This window comes from Patagioenas fasciata, chromosome 3 (genome assembly GCF_037038585.1).
Source record: "Patagioenas fasciata isolate bPatFas1 chromosome 3, bPatFas1.hap1, whole genome shotgun sequence".
In the NCBI taxonomy this organism is placed as follows: domain Eukaryota; kingdom Metazoa; phylum Chordata; class Aves; order Columbiformes; family Columbidae; genus Patagioenas; species Patagioenas fasciata.
The window spans coordinates 26826500-26839486 of NC_092522.1; the positions used below are offsets into that span (position 1 = coordinate 26826500).

Sequence of the window (12987 nt, forward strand, 5' to 3'; positions counted from 1 at the left end):
AATAGGTTTATGCTTGCCTCTAGGTAATAATAGGATTGAAAATAGTCAAAAGATTCAGAGTTGTTATAGACAAGGAAGCTAAAACCCAGGTATGCCTGAATTCTGCTGTCATGTGGGAAAAGCTAGAGTGTTCAGATCTTAAGTCCTTTATTCTGCCTTTGGCACTAAGCAACATAAGTGCTTAGGGAAGTGTACAATAGCATAACAGGTGAAATGTCTTAACAGATAGTTGCGTAACATAATAGTATTCCTATTGCACACAAAGGAAAAGTAACTTTATATTTTTTCCCAAAGAACCATTATTGAGCATATAGTGAAGATACCAGTTTTCCATAGCCACTGTTTGCCTTATCGTGCAGTCCACCAACCCAGTCTTAAATTCTAGCTCTTTGTTTCAAGACTGCATTGCACACCTCTTACAGGCTTCTGTCCTTGAGCTGATTGCGAAACCCAATCTCAGAATTCTCTGCTTACTTTCATAGCTGAATTATGTGTAACAAGACTAGTTTTGAGTTCCTGATAGTATTCCTTACTAGAGCTCTGATCTTAGGACAAAATATTCAGTTTATCTACGTAAAAGTTTGGAAAATCTAAACAAAGAAGTTCAAACTTCATTCAGAACCAGAGATCAATGTAATGAAAGGGTGGGATTTTCCTTCCACCACTACCACTGTTTAGTAGCCTTAGACATCCTACAAAGAAACCATACATGGCTGTAACAAAACAAGGATAGAATTAGTTGTGAATGCCTTTGTGAAATGTCATAACTATAAACGAGGATTAGAATAAGTATAGAGAGTAATCTGAAATGTGTCAGGAACACAAAGAAATTCAAGTCTTGTTTGGACCTATGTATGTCTTTCTACTTCTGTTTTCCCTTCATCTAAAATTCCTGTTCTCTAGTCTCTGCAAATCTTGCTGTTAGTAGTGGTCATTAAAGATATAAGGATCACATTTCACCTGCAAGTGATCAGTGAGGGCCCTTATTCTATATTTTCTTGAAGTACTTATCTTGATGAATGTTTACAACTGTTTTCACTTGTGCTTGGTCTTGAAGTATTCTCTTCATTGCAACAATTTATTTGGAGAAAATGTGTTGAATTTTATTTTTCCTCAAATTTTCGCTCAGGTTTTCATTTATTTTTTTTTTTTTCCCCCACTGCTGGATGGAGTGGCAATGAAATTTTACATGAATGCTTTTTGTTCTTGAAAATTGTCTAATAAATCTTGTATTTGTGTCTTGCTTAGTGCTGCCTAATTAAAAATTGAAGTGTTAAACAATTTATGTGCAGAAATAGTGAGACATGTTTTGGATACTTGGAAGTAGAATTAAAGTATAGAGCACATCCTTTGAAATCTAGTTCTTGTGAGTAAGAAAGGAAACGTGCTGTGTCTTAAGATATTTTCTGTTCTTTCCCAAAACTAAAACAACATGTTTTAAAACAAACATAGCAGTTTCTTTTTAGTTGCCAGTGTGATTATGAGCCAAGTTTAAGATCAGATTTTCAGTCTTGTCTTACTTTTGACTTTAAGTCCAAATATTTTAATACTTCATCTATAAATATTGTCAGTAAGAATGACCAGCTTTGTGGTATAATGCAGTATAATTCTCAGTCACATGATACTGTCAGTTTTCATTTAAAATCAACTTTTTCAAAACTTATTTCTAAATGAATTTAATCAGATTAACTTCATTTAGTCACATCTGTTCATGATTGTTTTCCCCTTTTACTAGCCATACAAATCATGAAATTAAGCTAATTATATACCATTATCAGCTGCAAAGAACTAGTTTCATAGTTTTATACCTTTTAATTCCCTGCAGGAGATTAAAGCTTGTTTTTTGTTAATATGTAAAGTGCAGTAACTTAAATGGATTTCCCTGGAGTTATTGCCAAAGGATTAACTAGTTTATTATTGTTTTTCACTATTGTAAATTGGTTTTAAAACATTACATTTTATGTGGTTTCTTTGATGGCAATGCTTGTCGTGGTGTTGAGAAACATTTGCCAAATAAAACTGCTATATATGAGTAATTGTTATATAAGCATAATAAGTTATATATTGTTATAAAACAAAAGCAATAATTGCCCTGTGAGAGTCATTATTGCTGGTAACATCTGGTTTTTATCTCTGCTGCTCCTCCCTCTTTTTTGGGGGGATGCTGCCCTCCCACAGGTGATGATGAGCAGAGTGATTGGTTTCATGAAAATGAACCTGGTGGAGCATGTGGAATTACGGGGGTCGTTCCATGGTGGGAACAAGAAGACTCTACAGAACTGGAGAGAGAATTGCCTGATCCAGTCTTTGAAAGTATTTTAACTGGTACTTTCCCTCTTATGTCCCGCTCAGGGAGGAGAGGTAAGTAGCAATCAAGCAAATGCAAACTGTAGAGCCAGTTCAGTACAGTAGAAAGATGTCTGTGGATTATACAAAATACGTAAAATGTTGACGAGATCTTGGAGCTACTGGTTTGTTTCCTTGAACTATTTCATTTTTAAGATATCATTAGAGAGAAAGAATGGAAAAACCCATAAGTGATTAGAAAAGTCAGAAAGTGTAAGACTTGGCTCATTTCAATAGCCTACTCTTCTATTTGTTGTCTTGATGTTTGCAGTGAGAACTAAGTGTTATTTAAAGTGAATCTTTACATTCCATTTTGTCCACTGCTTCTGTGATAATGCTTAGAATTCGGTAGAAGTTAATTAATTCAAAGGTTGGAAAGGGTAGCGTGACTGTCTGCTTTGCTTTATGATTGGGCCATATTGTCTGTAGAGAGGAGAGAACGGTTCCTTTAGAGCAAGGTTTGAGATTGTGCCTTAGAAAATCTGATTTTTCTTCTTCTTTAAACTACTTCAGACAACAGTGGATTCAGTGTATTCAGTGGTAAGTTGTACCAGGGTTTGTTTGTGTTCACAGCTAGGAACCCATTCTTGTCTAAAGATGGAAGTTGTCAGACCTCAGCTTGCTGCCAAAGAATTTTGTTGTACCTTCTGTCTGCCACAAGAATCTCTTTTGCCATTCAAATACAGGTCTTTTATAGAAGCACTTTTAAACTACTCTGCATATTGAATGCATTGAATTCTCTTTTGAGGCTTAGAATTATGTCTGAGGACTTGATCCCTGCATATTCACCAGCTTTAACATTTTCTAGTAATAATAAAGTCGTAAGTGATGCAAAAATCACTTTCTACTGTAGTGCAGTATGCTCTGCTTATGCAGCTAACTGTGCATAGAACTAGGATGGCAGTAAGAATATCCACATAAACTTATGTTCACCTTATCCTTTCTCTCACTTTTCCCATTCTGTGGTTTTTGTTTCCACCAGTACAATGTTTGACAATATTAAGATGTCTTTGTTTAACTGAAGTCAGATTAATAGATTGGTATTTCATGTTGAATTTCATTTGTTATATGGTATAGGAAATATTCTTAAATCGATTCATAATTTCTTTTTTTTTTAGGTTTCCAGAGTAGATTCAGTCATCTTCATGGAATGCCAGCAAGAAACATAAAGAAGGCTTCCGGAAACCAGAATGCATTGGTAGGTGCTTTTATTGTTGGAAGCTAATTTGCACTGTTCTTTTCTTAATAAGGTATATGCCTCTCATGCTTGTTTCCTAATATTGTAGATAGGTAATGGAACAGTAAGACCACAGTGCCACTGCTACCTGATATTTTTTGTTTGCTTTTTTTTAATAGCTAGATTCTTCACACTGCAATTCTATTGTAATGGAATATCTGTGTGTACTTGGATGGCAGAAATAGGCTAGACTGTTTCTCAGTACTTATTTTGAACTGAGTGAAGGAAAAGGTGTGTGGAGACATTATGTAACATTTTCAGTATGTATCTTGTGTATACAAAAACATGTTTCTCCCCTCTTGCAATAAAAATCAAACCAAAGTTAAAGTTTTTTCTGATACTGAAAGCAGTCTAGGATACATTGGGGTACAATTCTGTTTTGTTTGTTTTTTTTTTCTCTCCCAAAAGTCTGCTTTAAAAGAATCTATCCTTATTTGGTTGACTTCTGTGTGGCCTGAGGGAAGGGGTATATGCAGAAAATGTATAGCAAGTTTGTGATGCACTGTCATAGACATCATGCATTCCTTTGAATGGAGTCTATTCTAAGGTTGTGACTACTAATGAGATGTTTGAGGTTTTTTTAGTGTCTTCATCTCTGGGAGTAATGTTTATAAGTGAAGGAAAAAATCCAGCTGTCATTATGTTTTTGTACAATCTAATAATTTGATTTTCCCTTGGCTTTCTCTCGAAAATAAGATGGTAATGAATTTTTAAGAATTTTTTATTTGGTGGAGGTTATGAGGAGAAGAGAGACTTGACTTTTAAAATGAAAATGTTAAACTGCACTGCAATGAATACATTTTTTTTTTCTTTTTTATCAGAATACTGTTTGGAAGAGTAGAAGAATCTGAGAGACTCTCTGTCAGTTTGTAATAAACATATCCCAGCATGATAAATACCACAATGTCAGTGTTCTTTATTATTTGACAACATTAAATGTTTTCAAATTTTAGTTTGACTAGACAAAACAAGGTGCTTTTGAGAAATTTAAGAGCCGTTGTATCTGGAGAGAATAGAAAGGACGTGTTAGAAATTTAACTCATTTTGAAGAGACAAGGTTTTTATAATTGAAGTCTCTGTCCAACAATTGCCATTTGGAACTGAATAAGATGCTTTAAAACCTTGGCCTGTGATCTCTGCTGTTAGTGGTCATGAATTAGATGAATGCTATCTAGTTCTTGGTTTCCTATCTACCTATTTTTATTTTTGGTTCAGTGCTTGCTTGAGCATATCTGGGATTTGTAGCCCATTTTCTAGGCTTATTGCAATTTCACTCTGGTATTTTATAGGAGCTATTATAACTGATAGGTTAGCTTCATGGTATTGATGATACATGGCTTAACTACCCTAAAAACGGCCTTTTCTTCTAAATTGTAAAAAGGTGATTAAATTTCAAGTGATGAAGATATAGTGTGAATGCATATATGTAATAAAAAATCCTAATGTTTATTTTCTGCTACACTTTCTTAGAAGCCCATTTTTTCTTCCAGTCATGATATTTTATATATAAAGATGGTATCACAGTTCCTTTTATAACAAAAACGCAAGCCTGTCTACTAAAGACTGATAATTCAGTTACTTCCAGTTATTAAATATATCATTTACATAGTGTTGTGAAACAAGGTTGACATGTGAATGTACCTTCTAAGCCACTATGTTTGGGCAGGGATGCATATATAGAATGGATGTGCAGCTGGCTCTTCAGATGCAGTTTTCTGACCTTATTGATGACTATGTTTGTGGGCACATCTGCTGCGTCTGTCTTTGCAAACACAGCTATATAAACCAGAGCTCATGTGCTTCCTTTTGTCAGTGATTGCTTCTTGGTGAAAATCTTTTTTAGGTACTTCAATGACAAAAACAGAGAACCATTTAATATCTGTGACACCTGATAACAGAGAACAAGAAGTAATTACTGCTATTAGGTGGTAACAGTGAAGAAGAGTCAGGATGCTTTTAGAAAGGTTAATATCCTGAGGAAAGAACACTGCAGACTCAACTCATTGAAAAGACTTGTGTGACTTAATTCTTTCTCTTTTTTTTTAACGTGGAGGAATCTAATGTCTGTATCACCGATTTTTAAAGGGAGACTGAGGAAAAAAATGGAGCTTTCTACTGAAATACATTTTGTAAAAGACACACATTATATACTGTCTTCACTCTAAGGATGTCTAGTTTCTCTCTTGGGAATGTGAGCATGCAGTTAGCCCTTTGCATACTGTCAATGTGTGCTTAAACTGTTTTGGAAAGGTTTAACTGAAGGTTCACAATTATAACATCTAGCGAAGCCTTGAAGAGATCACTGGTTTAGGAAAGGCAAAATAGCTATGATAATACTTTCGTATATCGTCATCCTCTGTCAAAAAGCGTTTAACACCCAACTGTTTCAATGTTTTCTTGTAAGAGAATCAGACTAAGAGTGTGATTATTGCTTGCTATATACCAAGGAAACTGCCAACGTAAGTAACTTTCACACCATGGTTTCTAGAAGCAGTGGGAGCACAGAATCAGAGGAAGAATGCTACTCTTTATGGACCAGTTAGTGAACTTTAATTTGAAGTAGCCACACCTCGCACTTGGATCTTCTCCAGATGCTCTTTTTGCATTTCATTGACTAGTTGCTTAATTTGAACAAACTTGTGGGTCTTTCTGCCATCAAGTGTACTGCCTTTGAGTCAAAACACTTTTAAAATGATCATACCACACTGGACAAGGAAGAGAGAAGTAAAAACCTAGCCTGCAAATAGTATGAAAATCTTTGCCTAATCCAACATGCAGGATGAGTGAGTTGTCATACAGGAGGTGACCACTGAAAAAGCTGAGCAAGAAAATGAGAGAAAAAAAATTGAATCCATAATTAAATGGTTTATCAGGCATATTTCATTGCATACAACACTGGCTTTTCAGGTTGTCTTTGCGTTTTGTGGCAGCATCATTTGTAACAGTACTTTATTTGAAAAGAAATAGAAAAACATGATTTTCTATGACACCATGCTTTTGATCTCACTGGTATGAAGTTGCTAGTAGCAACTTTGTGATTATAACTGGAAACTGATATGTGTGCTTTCATACTGTACTAGTGTTTAATATACTCTTTTAATAACGTATATTGCAGGAAATCTTACTGGGTTTGGTTGAGTTCTGCAGTTATATATATGGCCTGAACAACTATCCCCACCCCTACATTTTATTAGGCAGAAGTTCTACAACATAGCAGTAGTTCTATAAATGAAATACTGATTTCTTAGAAGGAAGTGATTTCACTGGGCTAAAATGCAAAAAACATCACCGATAAAAATGATGCTTTCTTTCAACTCTGCAAGTTTTTTTTCCATCCATCACCTTTGTCATGGTTTTTGATTTCATGATTTTAAAGACAGCCTTAAAATTGATTTGGTGTTGTGGAGAATTCTTTTACACTAAACGTGTGGCATATAGTCAGATAGAAAACAATTCAGTTTGGTAGGTGCATGAAATAACTTGTCTTTGGGGTTTTAATTATTTTCTTCAGTTAGTTACTTTTGTCATTTGGGGTGTCTCTGTCAAACTTTGTGGAAATGAGTGGTTTAGATGATGTCTGATAACACAACTAAACTCTTGTTGGATTCCAGGCTTTCACTCACTCAATATCAAGAATATTAGGCCTCTGTGAGGATGACATTTTGATACTTTATGCTGCTAAAGCTGCAAATGAATTTTCTTTTAAGTGGGTAGGAAGGGTAGGTAAGGGCGCTTGGTTTTTATAATGGGGGTTTTAGTAAGCTTTCCTGTCATGGAAAATATTTTTGGCTATTAAAAGCATTTCTTATTGTGTTTTTCCTTTTTTAAAAAAAAAAAAATCTTTTCCTTGTCTGTAATTGTCTCAAATTTATGTAAATGTAGTGAATAAGTCATACTCTTTTAATCCTCACTTTATTTAACTCAGTGCCTTAGTTTTACAACACAGAGGGAAAAACTTTCTTGAGGAGCATGTGCATTCCTGTGCTCCTTGCAGATATGGATTTTCAGACAGTAAAAAATCAGATTGATAGCAGAGAAGGTGCTGCTCTGATGGCAGTTTAGGCCCTACCTTTGATTCTTCCCGTATTCAGTCACTTGACCAAAATGCTCCAGTTTTCCCAAGGAATGAGTTAAATGTTTTTCTTCTAGACTTCAGAATTTAGTCATGTTGAAATAGCTTCATCTTATGAGAAAACAAAAGGGGGGGGGGGAAAGAAAAAGCTTCTGTCAGATTGCAGAACCCCATTGTAAACAATGTACTTTTCAAAAATGGGATGTAAATATTGGGGGATGATGTTGACTTATCTGTGATGTTCTTAACATCATGTATCTAATAATATTTGGAGAACTGCTTACTGTTCTTACACCTGCTATGTATTTTGCATAGTAAGAGGTTCTTTTTTCCACAAATTAATTTTCAAGTGCTTTTTTTGCTAAAGCTCTCTCTTATACTGATGCAAGCATAATATAATTTGTCCACCTGCCATGGTAAGCACCTGATGGAAGAGTAAAAGCTTCTTAGTGAGTAAATTAATAACTTATCATACTTATTAAAAGAATCATAATTGTACCTGTACCGTGTTTCATACTAGGTCAGTATTTCTCAAAGTGGTTCCCACCACTGGTAGTACCAGTGGTAGTACCCATACTTGAAACAAGGTTAAATATTGTGATTGTTCGAGGCAGAGTGCTAGCTAGAATTAGTAGATCAGTTTTGTTAGCATAGTTGTGATTGATACAAAGTATTTTGAATTCTACCTATCCTTTTTGAGATCTGAATGGTTTAATAAACTCTGCCTATGTTTGTTTTAACTGCCAGTGATTTTTGTGTCACTTGTAATTGTCTAATAAAAATCTATGATCATCTTGATGTCATGAAACCAGTAAACAGGCACAAATAATACCACAGCATTTCTGTCTCGTTTAAAGCTGCAGTTCATTAGCCAAAAAGGACCTACTGGTAACTAAAATAGCAAATGTATAGATTTCAATAAATCTAATGTGGGTCATTTTTGTTATTACTTCTATTACCTAAGTGTAACCCCTCTTCCCTCCACAATGATTAAAAAGGCTAGAGGAATTCTCAGCCTTGTTTATAACAGTTGTAAAGACGTTAACTGGTGAAGGTGAATCTGTTGTATTTTTTTCTTCTGTATCACTTATATTGTAAAGTAGAGTGTACACTCTGGAATTGTCATGGTTTAATTCTTACAAAACACATGCCTATCAAGACAAAAGTATAGTTTAAAGGCATCAGGCAATTAATAGCTTGTATTCAACAAAATGAAGATATCTTGTAGGTGCAACTACTGAAACAGATACTCTGTTTGCGCAACAGAGCTCACAATGTTTTTTCTTGCAATATTTCACCTGTTGTGACAATCAAAGCATACCTTGAAAATATCAAAGATTAACTTCTGTCTAGCTAAAGTGAATGAGGTGACTTAGTCCCTTTTCTTGGACTCTCACTTCAAGTATAGTGTCAAAAAAAGCATCTCACTTCAGTGAAATAGTTGCCTTCCAGCATTTGTCTCAGAAATGCCAAATGTGCTGCTTATTTTTTAAATGCATCTTGTAGTTTATTCATGGTGACAAGTGCTATGAACTGTAGTCTGAGCAGTATTCCTTGTAATTCACCTTAACCCAGCTGCTCAGATGATAGTCAGCTGCAATTACATTTAAGTTTACTTTTAAACGAGGGCAAATAGCATAATAATACCCCTTTTATTCTTCAGTTAGTGTCTGTCTTGAAGACACACTTATTATATTTTTTTACAGCACTCTTTACAGATAATAACGATTTTGAAAAACTCTGACTTAAAAATATGAGGCAGCATAATTATTCCTCTTGTTTTCTCCTGCTGATCACAAAGAAATCCCCCTTTCTGGTGTCTGGCTGCAGGAAATGTCTCTTTTGCAGACATTTGGAATGTGCCTGTTTTGACTTCTTAAGCCTGTATTGGTTCAGTTATGTCTATTTTAGACACTTCATAATGCCTCAATAGAAATGTTTTGAAGAAGTAATGGTAAAGCAACATTGTCTTGTGTCCAGTGTTAGGAATTGTATTTCCTTGTGCTGACCTTAATCATGTGATCCTCTGAACAGACAGAAAAATCTTATGTGTAACAGGTGAGGAACACATGCACAAATATACTGTGGCATAGCCGATGAGCAACATTTCATTTACACAGTAGTAGCATTATAAACGTCAAGTAAATCATGACAGTGATTTCAGCTAACACATTGTGTAGTATTTTTTTAACTGGAAGCAAGTACAAGATCAGATACAACTCCTAAGCTGTTGAAAGTTTCTTGCTAATCATACAGCGGCAACTCATTCACATGAGTAGGTTTTTCTACTCTGTCTTGTTGTCCGAAAGGGATGGTATGGGAGAATGAGGGGCCACCAAAAGCATAACAATTTGAAAGCAGTCCATCTGTTTTTGCAGTTGCATTTCATAGGGTGACTATCTATAGGGAAAACAGTGGCACTCCAGACATCTAATAGGAATACTCTGCCTATGTGTTGGTGTCCAGGTTAAGCCTATTAATAGTGACCTTTTAGATTTGTTCTGACACACACAATTTATACTCTGATGCGCTCATTTGTTTAGTTCGCTACCTCTGTTCTTGCTTTACTTTACGTAATACATATTTTTAAAAAAAACTCTAAAGTGATCAATATCATTTAGCAGCGCATCTTTCAAATCATTAGGGTGAAGATGAATTAAAATATTTTAGTCTTGTTTGATTCATAACAAAAGTGAAAATAGAAACTGCAACTTAGAATGTTTTGTGGTTGTGGGTTTTGGTTTTTTTTTGTATACAGTCTGAGTTCGTATGTCTTGAACCCAGACTAAGATGTAGCTGTAAAAACAGGGAATTAAACTGGATCTTTAGTGTCTTCTCCAGCAATTTGTCATGGAGATGCATTGATACATAACTTCACAATATAGCACAGAAAATAAAGTAGCAAACACACGTGGTGCATTGTGTAGAAACTGAATTGCCCAAGAAAATTATTCTACTGCTTTTCTAACAAGATAGATAAGATAGGAATGAAGAGGTATTCCTCTGCCATTCTGTTTGATTACTGTGACTTTAGTTAGTCAGATGTAAAGACAATGTTCTATAACCTCTTAGAAATAACCATAAAGAAGTAGAGTGAACCACGGTTGTTGTAGCCTAACGTACCTGTGACTTAGCTGGAAAATGACACGTTTGCTACCATTTTCATTCTCGAAATAAAACAATCGAATGTGCATATTGAGAGCATAGTTTCAAGGAGGGAAGAAAGTACTCAAAACTTCTCATGGACTGTCTCTTCTGATAGTTATCACATGGTATTTACAAGTAAATGCATAACTGAATGCAGAAGAGACCCTTTTCTTTATGGAACTCTAGGCTTTGTTTAATCCGTTTCTGAGAGATCTTCAAATGGAATGAGTTGCAGAGGTGAATACTTTGTTAAATGTGTTTATCTGATATCAGAACCTGCAATGCTGACTTTAAGTAAATGGTAGTAAGCAATCCTAGGATGGAAAGGTTACTTCCTGAAGGTAATCAGTAAATTAATAATGCTGTGAATTATGAGGTGAGTCACAGGAAAACTTGAAGCTCCTGCCTTAGCGTTCTCTTGATGTTGTGGAAAACCCTACATATAATGTTGGTATGATCTTTTCCAAAGTGTAGTGGTCATTGTTTTGTGTGTACTTAAACCACTTGTCCAATTACTGAATTACATATCATATATCAGATTAAAGAGGACAACAGTAAAAGGTTTGATATCAGCATTTGTAACTGGCGTGGTACAAGAGATTCTTGGTCCTTGCCTTTTAGTTATTATTCCTTCAGTTAGGACACAGACGCTGCTTTTTTAGTTTCTTTGCCAAGTGATGATTATAACTGATCATCTTGAACCCTTTCAGTCCACCGGTTTTGATAACTGTTCAAAATCTGTTCCACTCACTCACTTGCAAAATCTTCAGCAAACTCTTACTCTGATATGATTTTTGTTGTTTGTTTTTCCTTTTCTCATTTGTTAATTTTATGTAGCCCCTTGTTTGACAGGTGATTCACAAGTATGAGACTGATTTTATTATTATTTATTTAGCACTCCTGCAGATAATTAAAAGCCAAGGAAGAAACCTATCCTCAGAGAACTGAAAGCTGTTTATTTAGGCAGTCGTTTTCTTACTGCTAGCTGATGGGCAAACTCTTGCAGCTGTCCTACTATAGATGTACTTTTTTTAAAACACTTGTGAAATTCACTTTACAGAACATTAGATAAAATGTGCCCAATTTCCCCTTCTCCTTGATCCCTTCCTGTCAGATTACTTAGTTCTAAGAGACTTATTTTACAAAGACCTAAACAGATAGATACAGTAAGCAGTAGACTGCATTTCTTTTCTCTATAGAATATAGCCAAACTGGAGGAAAAGAAACCTTTTTCCTATTTTATGTCATGCTTGTGAAGAGAACTAATGCATTATGGCAATTGAGAGTTTGTTGCCATAGTGCTTTCTCTTTTTTTTTGTTCTTTTGTGTGTTTTTAAAGTCTAGAATCTAGTCATTGATGTAGGTCTAAAGCAATTTAAGACAATTTGTAGTACCTAGAATAACTAAGAACTTTTCCTGTTAGAAGTTACCATAAGGCAGCTTTACTATGCAGTAAAATATAAGACTTGAAGGAAAGATAGGAAAGGACTGCATAAAAACAAGGGGGGAATTGCATAAATAAAAGCAAGCATTTCAATGTTAAGTTGGGTATAAGAATTGTAAAATGTATTTTTCTCTTGTGCCAGAGAACAGAACACTTAACTAGATTTTGTTCAGATTATTGAGAATAAACTATGTAATAGTCACATCATATATAATATTTAAAAACTCTGAAGGATTTATGCAAGTTTTCTTTGTACACAAACTGATATCTTCATAAAATTAATTCCTCTTTATCAGTGATGTATATGCATATTTTCTTTAGGGTTTAATGTGATTATTTTTTTGTTTGTTTCAGGAAAATAACTTCATTTACATCGCATGTTTTAGTGAATGTTACGTTAAATATTGCCAGAATGTGGCAAATGTTTTTAAAATATTTGGAGGTTGATGGATTAGTACTCTTCAAAGGGAAACAAAACACTAAATATTTCTAATCCTGCATTATTTACCGCATGGGTGGTTAAATGCTACTTTAAGCCTCATAAAATTAAAAGGGAGAAATCTGCCAACTGTAGCAGGAATTGGATTTAGGAAGAGAGGTACAGAGCCAAAATATTGCTACAGAATTAAATGTCAAAAATCTTCTTTAATAGTAGATATATAGTTCACAGTGCCTGGTTATGATTAATACATTTAATCTAAATCACTGAAAGTTGCTCTCTCCTTTTCCATAAAATACAAT

The 12987-nt window shown here is 34.7% G+C and overlaps 1 protein-coding gene across 1 annotated transcript in view; it reads left to right on the forward strand.

Moving 5' to 3' along the window:
• GPATCH2 (G-patch domain containing 2) overlaps positions 1-12987 on the forward strand; it is a 122178-nt gene that overhangs the window by 19357 nt on the left and 89834 nt on the right. Inside the window, exons 4-5 of the mRNA XM_065835013.2 lie at positions 2179-2361; positions 3465-3544. Coding sequence (XP_065691085.1) covers positions 2179-2361; positions 3465-3544 — 263 coding nt within the window. The remainder of the gene's footprint in view (positions 1-2178; positions 2362-3464; positions 3545-12987) is intronic.